Consider the following 21378-nt stretch of genomic DNA (forward strand, 5'->3'; position numbering starts at 1 on the left):
TGCCTAAGTCCTTTCCTTGGGTCTCAGGTACTTTCTCAACCTCCTCTTAAGTCTCTTCATCATCTTGCCTACCTAGCCTCTCCAGATTTCCCCACAAACTCAGTGAGTGATGATTGGTAGGCAGCTTAAGAGACAGAAGATCTGGATTGGAAACCTAGCCCAAACCAGGCTTGCCTTTTGGCTTCTGCATAGCTCAGTTTTCATCATCTAGTCAGAGCCTAACATTACTCTTTAGCTCCCTCAGGGATGTTAGGGGAAGGGATAAGTTTATGCCTGGAAAAGTATCCATCCTGTTTTTGAAGTTCTCTAGGGAGAAGCTTTCATCATCTCTGTCTACTACCAAATACAGTATATCTTTAGATCTCTCCCTCCTGAACTGCTTTCCCTCCTGGAAACGGTGAGTGGCAAAATCTCCTACCTGGAAATCTTTAAAGTACTGTAGATTTTTCTTAGACCAAGATATTAAGAGGATTACTGGAATGTGGAATTAGAGAATTCTGACTAAGATGGTAAGGGGCTGTAATTCACTTTCTATGAGAAATAAAAACTACTATCTTCAGAATATAATGAAAACTTGTAGCTGTGGTATATTTATCGGCCTCCTTTGAGTCTCATCTACCTCTTTAGGCTCATTTCTCACCCCTTCCTCAAATACTAGCTGTCTTTTCTCAAGTATACCATGCCCCCTCATCCTGGAATACTCATCATGATGCCTTTTTCTATCTGGACCTGTTTGGCCATCAGGACGGAGATCAAAGGATTCTTCTTTCAGGCAGCCTTCCTTGGGAGGTTTCTCCCCTTTGAGTGGAGTGCCTCTCCTCTATACTTTCTTGGTCACCAGCCCTTACTCCGTTAAAGCACTTAATTGTGGTTATATGTTTCTCCTCAGTAGACTTGTATTCTTCAGGAGATTTTAGTTTTCATCTCTGAATTCCCCAGTCATTAGCATGGCGTCCAGTAAGTGCTCAGTAAATGTTTATTAAGTGACTGCTTGACTGACTCATTTGCTTGAAGTGGAAAAGATGGGAAAGAAGACATAGTTCTAGGTATTAGAATGAGTTATCAAAAGAAACATGGAGTAAATTTACTTTGTGCTCCTCTGAAAGATGAGTTGGACCCAGAGCCAGAAGTGAGACAAAGGCAGATTTTTCAGGTCAGCATCAGGAAAGAGCTGTGTAGCAAATATATTCGTATTGGAATGGCCTTACTTATGTGGTAAGGATGACTATGTGTAGGTGCGATAGGAGGGAAACAACTCCAACCGTGTTCTGCCTTGTAGAGTGTCCAGTAACGTGTAGTGTCTCACCAGGTCATAGAAACTACACTGAATATGTCTGTTTATTGGGCCTCTGGATGACTCTTCAGCTATCATTTATCTGAATCCTTCCTGTAGTCTTCTCCAGGATTAATATCCTGGTGTCTTCAGCTGTTCCTTATGTGATTTGGTTTCCAGACCCTTTATTACAATCCTAGCTGCTCTCTTACGGCCTGCTGTCTTACGACCATGCTTATTTGTTAGTGTTCTTTGTATGGTGTGGCCCCAAGCCCTGATCCCAGGGTCCCAGGGATACTTTAACAGAGTAGAGAACAGTAGACCTGCTGCCTCCTCCATTCTGGGTATATTCTTTTTTTTTTTTTTTTTTTTTTGAGATGAAGTCTCACTCTGTTGCCCAGGCTGGAGTGCAGTGGCACGATCTCGGCTCACCGCAACCTCTGCCTCCCGAGTTCAAACGATTCTCCTGCCTGAGCCCCCTGAGTAGCTAGAACTACAGGCGTGTACCACCACGCCCAGCTAATTTTTGTATTTTTAGTAGAGACAGGGTTTCATCATGCTGATTGGCCAGGATGATCTCCATCTCTTAACCTCGTGATCTGCCTGCCTTGGCCTCCCAAAGTGCTGGAATTACAGGCATGAGCCACGGCGCCTGGCCCATTCTGAGTATTTTCTTAGTTAAGCAGGGTTGTCTTGGCTATGTTGGCAGCAGCCCTGTTGGCATATATTCCCTGGCAATTTGTGGTTAACTGAAACCCCTAAGCCTGTTTCATGTGAGCTACTATTAAGCCATTCCTTCCCCGTCCTATACTTTGGTAATTAGGTTTCATCTTGTGGTTTTGATTCTTCATTTCAGCTTATTAGCTCATGGAATGTTAGGGCTAAAAGAACCCTAAATATAAACTTTATTCATTTTGATCTTATTTCTTCTATTTTCCATGTTCTCTGCCTCCCTTTCTCTCCCCACAAGCTTTGTGCTGTCCACAGTTTGGAGGTTGTGCTTTCTTCCAAAGCATTTATGAAAATATTGAGCAGAGCCATGGAGCATGTCCCAGAATCCTACCTCCAGTTGACTGCAGTCTATTTGTCATCATATTTTCAAGCTGATTGTTCTATTAGCTGTGGGTCTCTACCTTTATTCTACTACTTGGGCTTATAGTTTCATTTCATCCACAATATTGCTTTTCAACCAGATAGGGTGGGAGGGTGATCTCTAGCTTACAACATGAGGAGACGTAGAGGTGGTAAGATGAGAATCCTGAAAGTCAAAAGTGCCAAGCATCTGCGGACTGGAAAGGCACCTGATGCACAGGGAAAGATATGATCTGTTTTCATGAATTCTGATTTCTCTGAGATGAAAGGGATCTGCAGGTTTTCTTATTAGAAATAGTTGTCAGGTAGTGTTGATTCCATCTCTACCAACACACCTTCTACTCATGGTTCCAGATCTCAGTTAAGAGGCAATCCATTTAAATGTGAAATAGCTCTTACTGTTAGCATCTGACATCGTCATCTCAACTATTTTAGCCTTGTGGAGGAATAAGCAGGATATTGCTATTCTTGTCCCTCAGTAAATCAATGAGTTAGTTTCAGGCTAGTCTTCAGCTTTGTATTTGCACATTCAGGGAAAGAAGGATGAATGACTTTTGTGTTACTCCTTCCACCTGGCCAGACCCAAACCTCCTTTAGAATCATTCAGAACTCTGCCTCTTCCAGGATGTTTTCCTGACAGCTCCTGCCTCATCTTTCCTCTGAATTCGCATGTCAGTACTTGATGCTTTGTACTGGCCACCTAATTCGTGTGTTTATATCCCATCAGCCAAGTCCTGGAGGGCCAAGGCTTTCATGCTTTCCATAGCATCAGGCACAAGTGTTTGAGCAAATTAGTGAACCAAGTGTGTCTCCATAAGTGTTGCCATGAGATGGCACCAGAGGCCCTGCAATTGTTCTGCATAACTTTTAGCTGTTTATTGCCATTTATATGCCTTCCTTAATGAAGTTTAAACTTATTTACCAAGCAAAATGCCGATAAATACTAAAGTAGAAACTGAAAAAAAAAATTTATTTTTATTTATTTATTTATTTATTTATTTATTTTTTAAGAGGCAGGGTTGCGCCATGTTGCCCAGGCTGGTCTTGAGCTCCTGGGCTCAAGCGATCCGTCTGCCTCAGCCCCACAAAGTGCTGGAATTACAGGAGTGAGCCACCATGCCCAGCCTACAGTAGAAATTTTAAACCAAACAAAGAAACCAGGTAACTTCCCCTTTTATCGCATGGTAGAATGTTCTGTTCACTCAGCTCCTCTGCCTTGCCCCTCCCCAGGAACTTGCCCTTCCACCAGCAGCTGCTTTCTAGGCCCCAAGCATAAGCTGGCTTTCACTCCCTAATGGAGACGGCCTGGGGACCTGAAAATGGCCTCAAATTCTTGGTTTGTGTTTTCTGATAATTTATTTTTCCTAGAAAGGACAATTAAACATTAATAAGAAATTGCTTATAACCTCATCACTTTTCATATGTCAGTTATTTCGGTTTCCTCATTCTGGTCTTTGCTCCTTTGTATGTGTGACTTTATGCATTTTTAATCACGCAAAGCCGTAATAAGAGCTCTCATTTACTGAGTGCTTATTATGAATTACGCACCACACTTGTTTTATATATATTACTTCCATTTAAATATAAGAACTATTTTTTTTTTTTTTTTTTTTTTTTTTTTTTTTGAGACGGAGTCTAGCTTTGTCACCCAGGCTAGAGTGCAGTGGCTGGATCTCAGCTCACTGCAAGCTCCGCCTCCCAGGTTCACGCCATTCTCCTGCCTCAGCCTCCCGAGTAGCTGGGACTACAGGCGCCGCCACCACGCCCGGCTAGTTTTTTGTATTTTTAGTAGAGACGGCGTTTCACCACGTTAGCCAGGATGGTCTCGATCTCCTGACCTCGTGATCCGCCCGTCTCGGCCTCCCAAAGTGCTGGGATTACAGGCTTGAGCCACCGCGCCCGGCCGAGAACTATTATATCAAATGCTTGTATTTGCTACACTACTCATAATGAGTGCTGACATTATTAGGAACTGTTCTAAGTGTTTCCATGCCTTAACTCATTTAACCCATACAACCTTATGAGAATAGATACAGTTAACACCATTTTACCGTAGTTTAGAGAACCAAAGCTTATCAGAGTTAAGCGATCTGCCTACGTTGACACAGTAATTAGCTGTATTGGGATTCATATTTAGATAGCTTTAATTCTAAAATTTCTGATCATTTCAGTGTATCATTTCATTTTGTTCATTCTTTAATCATTTCTATTTGGACTTCTGGAAATGGTCTGAAGGCTAACAGAATCATTAAAATTAGAGTTTGATTTAGATCTTTTTCCTGCAGCTAACCTGGTAGCTCCTAGAGGACTAGAGGTCATGTTTATTTCTGTACTCCTTTTCCCATTAAATGCAAAATTAATACTTAATGGGTTGAATGAGTAAGTGGGTAAACACTGTCTCTACTCTCCTAGGAAGTCTGGGATACAGAACTAGTTGATAGAAACTTAGCCTGTTAGAACTTGAAGGGGTTTGAAAAATCAAGCCAATCCCTTCCTCCAAGGAAGGAGGAAGGACCTCCTTAGGGTGACCCAGTGAGTTGGAGGCAGAACAGTACTAGAACCCCGGTCTCCTGGGCTTCTACTCCACCATCTGGTTTCAAAAAGCCTAATCCTATGTCTAAATTCCTTTCTGTCTCCCCTTTTTTCCCTTTCTCTCTTGCCTCTTCTTCTCTGTCTCTTCTCTCTCACACACAGTCTCTCTCTCTCTTTCTCTTGGTGTGACTTGATGTAGCTTTACATACTTGATGTATATCTCTTTTTTTTTTTTTTTTTTGAAACGGAGTCTCGCTCTGTCACCCAGGCTGGAGTGCAGTGGCCTGATCTCAGCTCACTGCATGCTCCGCCTCCCGGGTTCATGCCATTCTCCGGCCTCAGTCTCCCGAGTAACTGGGACTACAGGCGCCCGCCACCTCGCCCGGCTAGTTTTTTTTTGTATTTCTTAGTAGAGACGGGGTTTCGCCGTGTTAGCCAGGATGGTCTCGATCTCCTGACCTCGTGATCCACCCGTCTCGACCTCCCAAAGTGCTGGGATTACAGGCTTGAGCCACCGCGCCCGGCCACTTGATGTATATCTCTAGATGTAGTTTTTTCATCCTAAAATTTCAAGCCCGAAAACTACAAAACAAACAAGATTTTTCTTTCCTGATGCCTAGACTTAATCCTAATTGTGTCTTTGTCCAACTCAGAATAGAATCCAGGATCTCTGCTTCTCTCCTCACCCAAAATGTGCAGAGCTGCAGCTCATGTAGAGAAACTTACCTTGATTCACATTCCTCTTCAGAACATACTATTGGTGATTGGTGGGGAGTGGGAAAGAGCATCTTAGAGCAGGCTGGTTGTTTTAATGCAACAGCCAAGTTTTTGAAAAACTGGCAGGAGAACAGGAATTTCTGTTTTTTTCTCAGAGAGAGCAAATGTGACCAGACTATGTGATTCAGTTCTTCTCTGGGCCTACTGTTTTGTAAATAGTCCCATGAGCCTGTTAAAGCAAATAGCGTGAAGACCAAAAACCCTCCACCCCTTCTTGCCATATGCCACCCTTTTAGTTTCATAAGTTGGGTTGCCTTTTCCCCTAGTTTAAATAATCTGCAGTTGTTTGTTGTGATGTCTTTTCTTGGTGCTCCTAGTGTCTCACAGAAAATGGCACCTGGGGCATTATTTGGGTAGCCGTTTGTTAGTACATCCTGGTGCTTCCACACTTTTTATGTAAGGTCAGACTGTTTTAGAATGCTTCATTCAGAGAGTCAGTTGTGGGTTCCTGTGCAGCGAATTGTTATTGAGGCTTCATGGCTCATGGACCAGCAGCCAGTACCCTCAGGTACACAGAATGGGAACCTCTAAAGCAAAGTGGTTCTGCTTACCATTTTCTCTGTCCTGTTCTGTTTCTTTTTTTCCTGTAAAATGACGTTTGTGTGTGTGTGTGTGTGTGTGTGTTTTGTTTTTTAAGATGGAGTCTCACACTCTGTCACCTGGGCTGGAGTGTGATGGCGCAATCTCAGCTTGCTGCAACCTCCACCTCCCAGTTTCAAGAGATTCTCCTGCCTCAGCCTCCCAAGTAGCTGGAATTACAGGTGCCTGCCACCAGGCCTGGCTAATTTTTAATAGAGACGGGGTTTCACCATGTTGGCCAGGCTGGTCTTAAACTGCTGACCTAAGGTGATCCACCTGCCTTGGCCTCCCAAAATGCTGGGATTACAGGCGTGAGCCACCATGCCTGACCATCTGAGGCTTTTTTTGGTCACAGAGAAGTCTGTAAGAGAATGGTAGCTACAGAAAAACACTAAAACGAAGCTCTAAGCTGCACTACCTATTATGGCAGCCATCAGTCCCATGTGCCTGCTGACCACTTGAAATGTAGCTAGTCTGTTGTAAATGTAAAATACATATTTGATTTCAAAGCCTTAGTACCAAAAAAAGTAAGCCATTTCATAAATAATTTTAATCTTGAATACATATTGAGATATTTTGTATTTATTGGGATAAATAGAATATATTATTGAAATGAAAACCTGTTTCTTCTTACCTTTTAAAAAATGTAACTAGAAGATTTTAAACTATGTTTGTGACTTGCATGATATTTCGTTTGGATAGCACTGGTCTAGAAATCCCTAATCTTTTTTTTTTTTTGAGACAGAGTCTTGCTCTGTCACCTTGGCTGCAGTGCAATGGCGCGATCTCGGCTCACTGCAAGCTCCGCCTCCTGGGTTCACACTCTTCTCCTGCCTCAGCCTCCCGAGTGAGTAGCTGGGACTACAGGCGCCTGCCACCACGCCCAGCTAATTTTTTTTTTTTTTTTTGTATTTTTTTTTTGTATTTTTTTTGTATTTATTAGAGACGAGGTTTCACCGTGTTAGCCAGGATGGTCTCAATCTCCTGACCTCGTGATCTGCCCACCTCAGCCTCCCAAAGTGCTGGGATTACAAGTGTGAGCCACCATGCCTGGCCAAGTAAATACTTTCTTAGTTTACTATAGAACGCCAGGAAACTAGCCACTCTTTTCCTCTCTGTATCTCTCTTTTTTGTTGTTGTTTTTTAAAAAATATTCTTTCATTTTGTTGATGGCATCAGGAAGAAAACCTCCATTACGTATTATGTGCTATCTTTTTTTATACCTGCTACTCACTGGAGAAGGGTGACATCTAGTGACAGAAGGGTGGTTGGGAAGGGAGTTAGGAGGCATTGGAGAGAAGACTGGCGATGACTTCAAACTTCTATCTTAGAGTTAGAATTATTTTATGCCTTTAAAAAACTTCAGCTAACAAGTCTGAGGGAAGGCTCTGAAGGAGGGAGAGTAAAACAGGCACTCTTTAAAATAGAAATGTACCTCTCTCCGAGGGAATCCTACTCTCGTTTTACTTTCCTTTTATTTATTGGAATTTATTGAGGACATATCATGTGCCAGCAGTTTTCTAGTGTAGAGGAAATGGGAATACGGCCTAGTCACTGCCCACAGGGAGCTTACATACAGGTAGAGAATGAATTCAAGCCCAGCCTCATACTCTAGGTAAGCACTATAATGATGTTAGAAAACAAAATGCATTTGGAGCACTGGAAAGCACTTTCTGCCTGGAAAGGAGACTGAAGGCCTTGTGTGTCTTGGATGTGATATTGTCAGGCAGAAAGGCAGGTGGGAAGGACAACCTGATGGGGACAACCTGGCTTAAAGGCCTGGGGAGTGGCAGATGGCCCTTGAAATAGTAGGTTGGGGCCATATTATGGGGGATTTGACAGCCTGGCTAAGAATGTTGGATCCTCTCTACAAAAAATACAAAAATTAGCCAGGCATAGCGGCATGTGCCTATAATCCCAGCTACTCGGGAGGCTGAGGCAGGAGAATCGCTTAAACCTGAGAGGCAGAGGCTACAGTGAGCCGAGATCAAGCCATTACACTCCAACCTGGGCAACCTGAGCAAGACTCCATCTCAAAATAAATAAAAGGAATGTTGGATCCTATCCTTTATGCAGGGGGACTGTTCAAGCAGAGAAATGACACGGTCAAGATTTTGTGTTCGGGTTACTATTCTTTCACTCCTCAAAAGGATAGACACTGAATGCAGGGAGATTAACAAAGAGCTCATTGCAGTCAGCCAGCCAAGTGGTAGCAAGAGCTCAAATGGAAGGGAAAGAATATATCCAAGAGATAGTTGAGTGAGGGATGAAAGGGAGGAGGAATCAAATATGGTCCTAAGTTTCTGACTTGTATCACTAGTGGAGTTACCTTTATCCAAAGCTGGAAGTACAGGAGAGGATCAAGCTAAAATAGAAAACAAGCTGCATTTGGGACTGTGGACAGAGCTGCAGAGGGATCTGGCTAGAGCTGAAGTGCTTGTGTTTGTGTTTCAGATGGTGACCCTCTTTCAGATGTGGGTTGTTCCCCTCTATTTCACAGTGAAGCTGCACTGGTGGAGGTTCCTAGTGATCTGGATCTTGTTCTCTGCTGTCACAGCCTTTGTCACCTTCCGAGCCACCCGAAAACCTCTAGTACAGACAACCCCAAGGTGAGAGTTTAAATAGTGGGAAGAGCCCAGGTTTTCCAAAGCTAGTGGGTTGGAATGCATGGGAGGAACATAGGTTTAGACTGAAAAAATTCCTGGTTTTGTCTGCCAAAACTACTTGGCATGGGGCCCCTCTAAAACGAGCTTATTGGGAGACCCCCTCCCCTATTCATCGATTAAAAACCCCAGATATTTCTGTATAGCTTACTTTATGGTTTCAAGGTCTTCTTATATTAAAGGCAAACAAAAATAAACAAATCATGGTGATCATTATGGTCTCATTTTAAATGTTTTCTTCTGTGAACCCTTCTCTGATCTCTGAATTAGATTTTCCAGTATATTCTCTCATATTGCACAGTAGTGTTCCTTCATATAACTTACCACAATTTATAACTAAATACTATTTTGAGTATCTATCTCCCTCACTAAACTCTTACCTCTGAGATCAGGAACCACATCCATTGTGTTTGTCACTGTATATTCAAGCCCTGCCATGGGGCCTGGCACATAGTAGCCTCCTCTGCGAATTTTTGTTGAACGAATGAATCTTAGCAAATTTATAATTTTCCAATAAACAATACCTCCTTCTTGAGTCACAAAGCAGCCACTGCCTGTATAATTCTTTTTATTTTATTCATATTCGTTTCTCATTTGATCCTCCCAACCAGCTTGTGAGGTAATTTAATATCTGTACTCAACAGAAAAAGAGATTTTCTCATTCATTCAAATAAGCACCTACTATGTGCCAGGCCCTGTGCTGAGCGCTGGGGATACAGAGCTGGATAAGACATGGTCCCTGTCTCAAGGAGTACTCTGTTTAATGGAGGAGATGGACGAGAAAGCTCCTGTTGCAGTGAAGTTGGGAAGTGCTATGACAGAGGTTTGTGTAGGTCCAAGAGAGCTTGACTGGCCAGCCTCAAAATTGTGACCACCTGATCCAAAGTCTTTCAGTGGTAGACTGCTCTTCTTCCTAGTCTTATGTTCTACTTTCCTGCAAGCCTTTCTCTGGCCTTCTGGAGTTTCATTGTATAAGGTGAAATAGGTGATCCAGAAGTTTCTCTCTGGCTTTGGTAATTTAAGGGCCATTGTGGAAGATACAGGATGTGGAGCCGGATGAATGTGAATTGGGACCTCTAGCCCTGCCACTTGTTCAACTGTATGACCTTACCTTTCTGAGCCTTGAATTCTTCATCCCTAAAAATGGGACAGTAATTGCTACCTCACATAGGGAGATAAGGTGATATGAAGAAAAAATGCAGTAGAACAATGTAAGAGTCACCATGAACACCACAAACAGTGCCAACTTTTGGCTAAAATGATTGAAAATATGTCTCTAATATGGAGGATTTTTATAATAGTAACTACTAGCTTTTTTTTTTTTTTTTGAGACGGAGTCTCGCTCTGTCGCCCAGGCTGGAGTGCAGTGGTGCGATCTCAGCTCACTGCAAACTCTGCCTCCCGGGTTCACACCATTCTCCTGCCTCAGCCTCCCGAGTTGCTGGGACTACAGGCGCCCACCACCATGCCTGGCTAATTTTTTGTAGTTTTTTAGTAGAGACGAGGTTTCGTCATGTTAGCCAGGATGTCTTGATCTCCTGACCTCATGATCTGCCAGCCTCGACCTCCCAAAGTGCTGGGATTACATTTGTGAGCCACCGTGCCCAGCCAGTAACTCCTTGCTATTTATTTATTTATTTAGAGACAGTGTCTCACTCTGTTGCCCAGGCTGGAGTGCAGTTCACTGCAACCTCTGCCTCCCGGGCTCAGGCAATTCTCCTGGCTCAGCCTCCCAAGTAGCTGGGATTACAGTTTGTGTGCCACCACACCCAGCTAATTTTTTTTTTTTTTTTTTTTTTTTTTTGAGATGGAGTCTGGCTCTGTTGTCCAGGCTGGAGTGCAGTGGCCAGATCTCAGCTCACTGCAAGCTCCGCCTCCCGGGTTTACGCCATTCTCCTGCCTCAGCCTCCCGAGTAGCTGGGACTACAGGTGCCCGCCACCTCGCCCGGTTGTTTTTTTGTATTTTTTAGTAGAGACGGGGTTTCACCGTGTTAGCCAGGATGGTCTTGATCTCCTGACCTCGTGATCCACCCGTCTCGGCCTCCCAAAGTGCTGGGATTACAGGCTTGAGCCACCGCGCCCGGCCTAATTTTTTTTTTTTTGTATTTTTGGTAGAGACCACGTTGGCCAGGCTGGTCTTAAACTCCTGACCTCAAGTGATCTGCCTGCCTCGGGCTCCCAAAGTGCTGGGATTACAGGTGTGAGCCACCATGCCCGGCCCTGTAACTAACATTTGATAGTGCTTTACAATTTCAAAGCACTTTTTAAAAACAGAGTTGGGGACGCACTCTGTCTCCTAGGCTAGAGTGCAGTGCCATGATCACAACTCACTGCAGCCTCATCCTCCTCGGCTCAACCAGTTTTCCCATCTCAGTCTCTGGAGTAGCTGGGACTACAGGCATGTTCCACCTTGCCTGGCTATTTTTTTATTTTTATTTTTAGTAGAGGCAAGGTCTCACTGAGTTTCCTAGGCTGGTCTTGAACTCCTGAACTCAAACAATCCTCCCACCTCAGCCTCCCAAAGTGTTGGGATTCCAGGTGTGAGCCATTGTTCCTTGCCTCATAGCACTTTCATAAACATCCTTATTTGTACTATACATGCAGCATTTCATGAACATGTATTATATACTGGGAAATGGGCTCCATACACCTCTCTTATCTCAAAGAGGTGATTTGACTTATCTGAGGTTACCCAGCTACTAAAACATCACTTAATCCATATTGAGTTTTTTGACCTAAAATTTCATGTCCCTTTCACTATGTCTCTTTCCTTCTGATCAGTGCAAACCCTGGAGAATGGAACTGTGTGTATTCTTTAAGACAGCACTAGAAGGAAGATGTTTGGGTCCTTTCCCTAGCCTGAGAAACCATCACCGCTTGCCTGGCCACAGCAAGGAGGCACGGGCAGGGAAGGACCTTGACTTTCCTCCCTAGGGCTCTGCAGGGTTGGTAGTAACCTAGTCAGCTCTCAGGAACCACACAGACTTGTGCTGGTTATTCAGGCAGATTGCTAACTTGTTCATTAGCTCCCATCAGAGATAGAGTAGTGGCTCCTAATGACGGGAACCCACTCTTGTAGCATTTAAAAGGCTCTGGTTTGGCGAAGCAGCAGCGGTTTATGCTTGTAATCCCAGGGAGGCTGAGGTGGGAGGATCCCTTGAGCCTAGGAGTTGGAGGCCAGCCTGGGCAACATTGCAAGAAGACCCTGTCTCTAGCCAAAAAAAAAAAAAAAAAGGCCCTGGTTCATTCAGGAAACCGTCTTTCTTGCTGAGTCTAGTAGCTGAGATCCATCAATTAGATTGTACGCTGTTCTTCATTGGCTCCTGGGGCACACTACTCCTCCTTCAGGAGCATGAACAACCCCATTCTACTTCACCACCACCACACACTTGTATCCAACTCAAAAGGTACTTCTTAAGTGCCTCTCTCCTTTCTCTTCTCCCTCAGAAGAAGATTCATTTCAGAAGCAAATTCATTATACATCATTTCATTTTTGGCCTGTGGATAGGAGCAAAGCTGTATTCAGACTAACCAGGCCCAGGTACAAAAAACCTGTAGCTCATTCTACCTCGGATTCGTCTCTTGATTTCTGTTTCTGAACAACTAGCCTTCCTGCCTGTTAATCTTCTGAGCATAGTTGTGTTTAATACTTTTTACTTCCTCATTTGAGGTGACATAGCTGTCTAAGGTCAGCTGTGCTCCTTCTGTGAGGCAGAAACTGCCTTTTTAGGAATCTTTTCCTTGGTCTGAGACCATGAAAATACAAAGCACAGCTGGGCGTGGTGGCTCACGCCTGTAATCCCAGCACTTTGGGAGGCTGAGGCAGGCAGATCATGAGGTCAGGAATTTGAGACCAGCCTGGCCAATGTGGTGAAACCCCGTCTCTACTAAAAAAATATAAAAATTAGCCAGGTGTGGTGGTGGGCACCTGTAGACCCAACTACTCAGGAGGCTGAGACAGAAGAATCGCTCGAACTCGGGAGGCAGAGATTGCAGTGAGCCGAGGTCGCGCCACTGCACTCCAGCTTAGGTGACAGAGCAAGACTCCATCTCCAAAAAAAAAAAAAAAAAAAAAGAAAATACAAAGAAGTACTACTTCTCGAATATATGGAGGCGTTTCTGCAGTTAAGGGAGTGAGCAGCTTTGAATAGTAACTGAAGTTGCTCAGTAAGTCCTGAGCAAAGACCGTGGTGTCCCCATTGATGTGAGAATAAAGGATTCTGGTGATCCAGTGACCACTGAGGCCAGAATCTCTGTGTCAGCTGCACTAACTTTCTCTCCTTTCCCCAGGTTGGTTTATAAGTGGTTCCTGCTAATCTATAAAATCAGCTATGCCACTGGCATCGTTGGCTACATGGCTGTCATGTTTACCCTCTTTGGTCTTAACTTATTATTCAAGTGAGTACCCTTTGTTTTTGTTTTTGCTGGAGTTTGGGGAAGAGTGGCTGTTGAGATGTACCTCTTGCTGCAAGTCGTGGTTATTAACAGGAGGGACATAATATCCAGGATAGGAGACTTGGGTGCTGTGGAGGAATGGGCAAAGACAGGCTCTCCATGATTTGTGCTGGCAGAAAGCAAGAAATGTCTGAATATATACAGTGTCAAAGTCCTAAATCATTTTATATTTTCCAAGGCTTTATATTTTAGTGGAAAAGTCTAGTAACCAAAGTAAGCATAATAGTTATTATAACCTGCTATCCATAATTCTGTCACTTTAATAGAGCTGTTTTTCTCATTGGTGTGTACTGTTCATTTGCAACATCCACTCTGCATGAATGGCCTTATGTTCAACCAGGCCAGGGGTTGGCAAACTGTGCCCTCTGTGCCAAATAGCCCACAACCTGTTATTATGAAATAAAGTTTTACTGGAACATAGTCATGCTTATTCATTTATATATTGCCTGTGGCTGTTTTTCCACTAAAACAGCAGAGTTGAATAGTCATGATAAAGATCATATGGGCTACAAAACCTAAAATATTTACCGTCTGGCCCTTTATAGGAAAAGTTTGCTGACTCTTGGGCTAGACCATCAACCTACATGACTATGGTTGGCTACAACTAGCAACAGATTTGACTTAGAAGGATACAAAACAAAAAGAGCAGAGCAGTGTCTGCAGTCTTCACAGTAGACTCAGAGCTTAGGTGTGAGGGAATGAGATGACACAGACCGGTGTGGAAGCCACCCTGGCCTAGGAGCCCCATTCCCCCAGGAACACATCCAGTTTCAAGAATGTCCCAGTCCAGATGCGTTGTACTAATCACAGGTCATAATTAGTGTTTCCTGTCATATAGCTGACATTCGACAAGATTTCTCAGGAAACAGTTGTAGAAAGTTAAGCCATGGATGTTAAGTCCTGCTTCATTTTTGGGCACTTAGGTTGTTTCAATTTAGTACCGTCATAGATAACGCTGCTCTGTTGCTTCCTAAGGGTGCATTCCTAGGAATGGAATTTTGGCTATTGCCTCAGTTGTCATAAGCCTTCCAGAAGATCTCTATTAGCTTACGGGTCTTCCTACCCCGAATTGAGTCAGGTGCCAAGAAATCCTGAGCTCAAAGACTGGAGCATACCGTGAGTCAGTGAGGCAGATGAGGGTGGAAATATGATTTCTTGGATGAAATACTGGTGGCTGTGGACAGTGGATCACGAGGAGCCCTAAGCCTAGGACAGTGCACTGAGGCTAGAGATTTAGGATTCAAATTTAAGATAATGAATGGAATGATTACTGGCCTCTTCTCTGAGCCTAGTTATATTGTAGGCAGGAGTCTCTGAAAGGAGTTTATTTTAGGACAAGTAAAAATAAATCCTGGCCAGGTGTGGTGGCTCTCACTTGTAATCCCAGCTATTTGGGAGGCTGAGGCAGGAGGACTGCTTGAGGCCAGGAGTTCAAGACCAAACCGGGCAACATATTGAGACCCTCAACTCCAAAAAAAAAAAAAAGAAAATTAGCTGGGTGTAGTGGCGTGCACCTGTATCCCCAGCTACTCAAGAGGCTGAGGCGGGAGAATTGCTTGAGCCCAGAAGTTCAAGGCTGCAGTGAGCTATGATTGTGCCACTGCACTCCAGCCCAGGTGACAAAGGGAGACCCCCATCTCGAAAAAAATATAAATAAAATAAATCCTATTTTATATAGTGAGAGCACACTCATGAAATTCTTTCTTCCGGGGGTAGTACAGGCTGAAAGAATAAACAGGCTCCTGAAGGGTTTAGATGAATTCATCACTGTAGAGTCAAACACATCTTGTCGAAGAAAACAGATATCTCCTGGAAACTTTCTAACCTGTATGGTTAAACAAAAAAATCAAGATTCTGTATTATGGGTTTTCTTTTTTTTTTTTTTTTTTGAGATGGAGTCATGCTTTATTGCCCAGGCTAGAGTGCAGTGGCTCACTGCAACCTCCACCTCCCGAGTAGCGGGTTCAAATGATTCTCCTGCCTCAGCCTCCTGAATAGCTGGGACTATAGGCGTGTGCCACCACACCTGGTTAATTTTTGTATTTTTAGTAAGGATGGGGTTTCACCATGTTGGCCAGGCTGGTTTTGAACTGACTTCAGGTGATCCACCTGCCTTGGCCTCCCACAAGTGTTGGGATTACAGGCGTGAGCCACCACGCCTGGCCTCTGCATTATGTTTTAAATATAATTCTTCTGTAATTACAGTTTCTTTTTACTTGCCTAAACTCTACAATGAGGAAAACAGAATTGAGAATCTTGATCATTTTTGTGCTACTGATCAAATTAATTGGCGTAAGATCAGTGTTTTCTAGTGAGTTAAATATTCAAGGTTCATAAGCAAATGCAACTTTGTATATAAATATAATTTGTAACTAAGCAAATACATACGGTTCTTTGTACAAATATTTTAACAAAGATAATTTTCTATAACAAAGATTTATAGACTCAAGGTTGCAAATTATTGGTCCTTGGAATTATTAAACCTTCTAATGTTATAGGCAAGATCTTTATCCTTCTTGTTAAATAGACTTGGACCAAAATTTAACTTTGATGACATGATACAGATTATTTATATATGTAGTTTATAATTTTATAGTAACTACTGTATATTAATAAATATTTACTAATTTTATCTTTTTTTTTTTTTTTTCTAAACCTGTGTTTGACAAGCCGTTTTTGTAAAGGTCCAAATAGTAAATATTTCAGGTCTTATGGGACAATAGGACTATAGGCCAAGGCAGGTGGATCACCTGAGGTCAGTTCAAAACCAGCCTGGCCAACATGGTGAAACCTCATTCTTACTAAAAGTACAAAAATTAACCAGGTGTGGTGGCACACGCCTGTAGTCCCAGCTGTTCAGGAGGCTGAGGCAAGAGAATCATTTGAACCCGCTACTCGGGGGGTGGAAGTTGCAGTGAGCCACTGCACTCTAGCCTGGTACAAGAGGGAAAGCTCCTACCCTGTCCCACCCTGTTTGCCTGGGGAGGGGGCCAGGTCTCAGGTAGTGAGCATGCTTTGTGCTCAGTTGTCATAAGCCGAGACAATCTCAGAAGGAGGGGCATGTGGCCACTGGGATAATTTTCACTCTCTGCTCCAGTGACACCCAGATTTCTGGCATGCCCTTTCCTCCTTATGGATAGCTCAGCTGTTTCAACTTGGGTGGCTAGCTGGAGGAGAGACAGTTCAGCAAGGCAGCTCACTTAATGTCCGGCACTTACCAACAGTGGAGTCCCCAACATGTAGGTCCCAAGGAGCCCAGGTCCTGGGCAGCTGCAAGTCATTGCCACCAGTTAGGGGAGGCAAGGACTAAGAGCAGAGTGAGAAAAAGGGGTAGGAGGGGATACTGTAGCTTGGTCTTTGCAGCCTACAGTGCTAGCCTCCTCAAGAGGTGTTCATGGGTCATATAAAAATAGGCAGCAGACTGGATTTGGTCATAGTTTGCCCACACTTGCTTTAGCCTTTGGGCCTTCTCGCTTTGGGCCCTGCTTTGTGTGTCCCAGAGTAGTAATCCAAAGAAGATATGTCTCAGGGTGGGTCTTTCTAGCTCTAATACTTCCCTTGCAGGATCAAACCAGAAGATGCCATGGACTTTGGCATCTCCCTTCTCTTCTATGGCCTCTACTATGGAGTTCTGGAACGGGACTTTGCAGAAATGTGTGCAGACTACATGGCATCTACCATAGGGGTGAGTTCATCCGGGTTCTTAAATACTTAATAGACTCTTGACACCTCCAAATTGTTCAAGTTGACGTCACTTGTTTAATGGACGAGAAAGGCACTAAGAGGTGAGATAAGCCAAATAAAATCCTTCAAGATGTGCGTATGCATGGACATTCCTTCCTTAAAGTTTGGAAAGCAACACAGCCATAAAAAAGGATAAAACCATGTCGGTTGCAGCAACATGCTAGCTGGAGGCCTTTAGTGTAAACCAGTTAATGTAGGAACAGAAAACCAAATACTACATGTTCTTTCTTATAAGTGGGAACTAAACGTTGGGTATTCATGGACATAAAGATGGCAGCAGTAGACACTGGGGGCTACTAGAGGAGAAGGGAGTGGGGACAATGGTTGAAAAACTATCTGTTGGGTACTATGCTCACTACATGGGCAACAGGATCATTCGTACCCCAGACCTCAGTATCACGCAGTATACCCATGAAACAAACCTGCACATGTACCCTCTGAATCTAAAATAAAAGTTGAAATTGTTTAAAAAAAAAATTAGCCAAATCTCAGATGTAACTGTAATTTTTCTCTTTAGGGCCATTATAGGAAGGAGCCACTTTATCCAGCAGGAAGTTAACATTCATTCAGTAAATACTTTGTAATGCCTGCTATGTGTCTAGACACATAGCTATGTGTCCGAATTACAAAAGTGTACAAAAATAAACATTGTTTTTGCCCAGATAAACTGGGTGGGAGAGATGGCTATTATAGTAACAAACACAGATAAAAATAAAATTACAACTTTAATAAACATTATGTAGGAAAGATTCATGATGCTGTGAACACATGTAGTAATGTCATTTGACCTAGTCTCGGGGCTCAAAGATGGCTTCCTTGAAAAAGTGACTATGAAGCTGACTTGAACAATGAGTAGGAGTTAAGTGGATGAAGTGAGAACCAGGCAGAGGAAAAGAGCATTCGTAAGAGTCCTATCATGGGAGATAGTGTGGGTGTTTTTGAGGAACTAAGACCAGTGCGGTTGTATGGCCAAGAAGTGTCTGGAGAAGTAGTGACTAGACTAGAAAAAAGCCTGTAGGCCAAATTAAAGATTTTGATTTTTATACTAAAAATCCTGGGAGGGGCTGGGCACAGTGGCTCCCTTTGGAGGCCGAGGCAGGCAGATTGCTTGAGCCCAGGAGTTCAAGACCAGCCTGAGCAACATAGTGAGACCCCATCTCTACAAAAAAATGAGGAAAAAAAAAAAATTAGCCGGGCGTGGTGGCACATGCCTGTAGTCCCAGTTACTTCGGAGACCAAGGTGGGAGGCCGCTTGAGCCTAGGAGTTTCAAGGCTGCCGTGAGCTTGTTTGTGCCACCAAACTCCAGCCTGGGCAACAGAGCAAGATGTTGTCTCTAAATAAGTAAAAATTCACAAAGTGTACAATAATCATGCAAAGGCACAACAATAAATGATGGGGCACAAAAGTGCCTAGTCCATATTTGGTTATTGTTTTTGAACTGCACAGTGGTAGGAGTTGCTTCTTACAATTTTTACTTTGTGAACTTTTATTCCTTGACTTAACCCACAACCGCTACAACAACAGCCACTGTCACTGCTTTACCAAAAATTGGGGAAGTTTTCATACTTGCTTTATTAATCTTTATGTGTAAAGCTACACATTTCATTTCAACATTTAATATTAAAAGTGTTTTGAGTCTTTATTTAAGAGACAATTTGGTATCTCTTAAATAGAGGTTTGGTGATGTCTTTGTGACAGAAATATGACACAGGAACTGAACTCATCAATTAGCCAGTGGTATAGTTGGTTTTGTTATATGTCGTTTCACGTAAAGTCACAGTTTCCAAGAAACTATCAATGAAGTTAAGAGAGGACATACTGTATTGGAGAAGTATTTTGGAGGTTAACAGGACTTAGATATAGTTTGGTTCTGAAGACTGAAGGGAAAAATATGAAAGAAATGTAGGTCTCTAAGCTGAGATTTCTGATTCGGCAACTGCTTGGATGGTAGTACCTTTCACTGAGATAGGAAATGCTGCAAGAGGAGCAGGTGGACATCACGAAGAGATGCTGAAATATGGGTAAATTAACAACCAATCTGAGAAACACAAGTAAATATTTCTAATTTTTTTTTCAGAATGGAAATATATCTTTGTTGTTTTGCTGTTTATAAAAGTAATATGTTCTCTTTGTAATTAAGCAATACAGAAGTGCTCTCTGTCTCAGTGTCATCCCCCAAGATCCCACCCCAAAAAGGAGTATTTCCATCACCTTGGGTAACTTTAATCTAGTACCGTTTAAGGCCAGGGACTTTTTCTCTCGGTATCATGGGAATATTCTAATTTTTTTCTCTACTGGATCAAATTGAAAACAGTACATTGAATCACTTTATAAACAGTTTATTAGGTTCCTTTTTGAACAACTGTCTTGTGTTTTACCTTCATTTCCCTCTTACCTATTTATGTAGACATTGGATCTTCCTTTAACCAGTTTACTCCCCAGAAGAGATTTCTAGACCATGTCACCATTTTCACCATTTTGAAGTATACAGTTCAGTGCCTTAATTACATTTGCAGAATTCTGCAACATTGTCACTGTCTAATTCCAAAATTTTTCATCATCCCAAACAAACTCTGCCCATTAAGCAGTAACTCCTCATTACCCCTCCCCACAGCCCCTGGTTTACCTCTAATATACTTTCCATCTCTATGAACATGCCTATTGTAGATATTTCTTGTAAATGGAATCATACAAGATTTGTGCCTTTGTCTCTGGCTTCCTTCACTTAGCGTAGTGTTTTCAGAGTTCATCTGTGTATAGAATGTATCATTCCTTTTTATGGCTGAATAGTATTCCATTGTGTGTGACGCCACATTCGGTTTATTCATTTATCTGTCGATAGGCACTTGGGTTGTTTCCACTTTTTGGCTACTGTGAGTAATGCTGTGAGCACTGGCGTTTAAGTGTGTTTAGTCCTTAGTTTCATATCTTTTGGGTTTTTACCGAGAATGGAATTGCTCAGTCATTTGGTAATTCTGTGTTTAACTTTTTGAGGACATGCCAAACTCTTTACTTTCTTACTTATGATAATGCTTAAGTGAATATCTGTATTCGTGAAACTTTTTTGACACTTCCTCTTATTTCTTTAAATTCCTTGAAGTGAGATTAATGGGTCAAAAGGTGCGACAGTTTGAGACACCATGCTAAATGCTATCCAAAAGGCTTGAACCCCTTTTGCTGCTGCCACAGATGTCTGAGAATGCCCTTGTCACCAAACCAACATGGCACTTAATATTTCACTGTTTTAAATGTTGGAGAATATTGCTCTCCATTTCTGATGGAACCGTAGTCTAGCGACAGAATGGCTTGCCTGACACAGCTCCTGATCACCAGCCCCGAGTCCTTCTCCCTCCTCTTTCCCTTATCCTTTGGTGCTGATCTAGCCCAGTCTACAGGTCCTGTTACATCTAACTTCCCAACTCTCTCTAGTCCGGTCACTTCTCCCCATCTGCCCAGCAAAGATGATGTCATTTTGACTTGTAAAAGATGACCTTTTCTAAACAGTTTAAAAAAAAAAAAAAAAAAGATGTCCTCTAACTGTGGGCCTCCCCCTGCCACTGTGCCTCCTCTCTAGAAGTCCTGAGGCTTCTGTGGAGCTTCCTACTTTGGCTGCTTCTCACAGCTTTTCCTATCTTTCCTTCCTGCTATTCTCCTTCAGTTCTACAGCGAGTCGGGCATGCCTACCAAGCATCTTTCAGACAGCGTGTGTGCTGTGTGTGGGCAGCAGATCTTTGTGGACGTCAGTGAAGAGGGGATCATTGAGAACACGTATAGGCTGTCCTGCAATCATGTGTATCCTGCCTCGAGCTCCTGGGCCACATCTCTCCTGCAACCTGCACACTCCAGTGAGGGAGAGAAAGGGGGTGGTCATGACCCTAGGTGTGCTGTCCAGACCCTTGAGTGTAGGAGAGCCACGAGAGGGCTGCCTTCCCTGTGCTTTCCCACAGATCAGAGCCACTCTTAGGTAAACAGTGGTTACAGCCTGGCTGGGTCTGAGAGGAACCTGAGGCTGTAGCTAGTGAGGCTATGCTAGCTGACCTGAGATCTGACCAGTCACAGGGGAAGAGGACCCTCTAATGGGATCCCTCAGTTTAGCATCAAATCCCCTATTCTGAATAACACTTCTAATATTTATCACGTATTTACCCAGCTCCCATTCTGTGCCTATGTTGAGAGAGCCACGTGTCGTCTCCATTTTGCCCCACAACAATCTTGTGAGACAGGGATCATTATCCTTACTTTACATGTGAGGAAACAGGTTC

General features: G+C 43.1%; 1 protein-coding gene across 4 annotated transcripts in view; it reads left to right on the plus strand.

Annotated features, from left to right (window-relative positions):
* The window catches only part of RNF121 (ring finger protein 121), a 67143-nt gene that overhangs the window by 43542 nt on the left and 2223 nt on the right, over positions 1-21378 (plus strand). For 2 of the 4 annotated variants that reach the window (XM_008020002.3, XM_008020003.3), the window contains 4 exons: positions 8708-8862; positions 13207-13314; positions 16936-17056; positions 20775-20908. In XM_008020002.3, coding sequence (XP_008018193.1) covers positions 8708-8862; positions 13207-13314; positions 16936-17056; positions 20775-20908 — 518 coding nt within the window. The remainder of the gene's footprint in view (positions 1-8707; positions 8863-13206; positions 13315-16935; positions 17057-20774; positions 20909-21378) is intronic. The other 2 variants (XM_073019071.1, XM_073019074.1) reach the window with 1 other exon arrangement.

This window comes from Chlorocebus sabaeus, chromosome 1 (assembly GCF_047675955.1).
Source record: "Chlorocebus sabaeus isolate Y175 chromosome 1, mChlSab1.0.hap1, whole genome shotgun sequence".
Taxonomy (NCBI): Eukaryota; Metazoa; Chordata; class Mammalia; order Primates; family Cercopithecidae; genus Chlorocebus; species Chlorocebus sabaeus.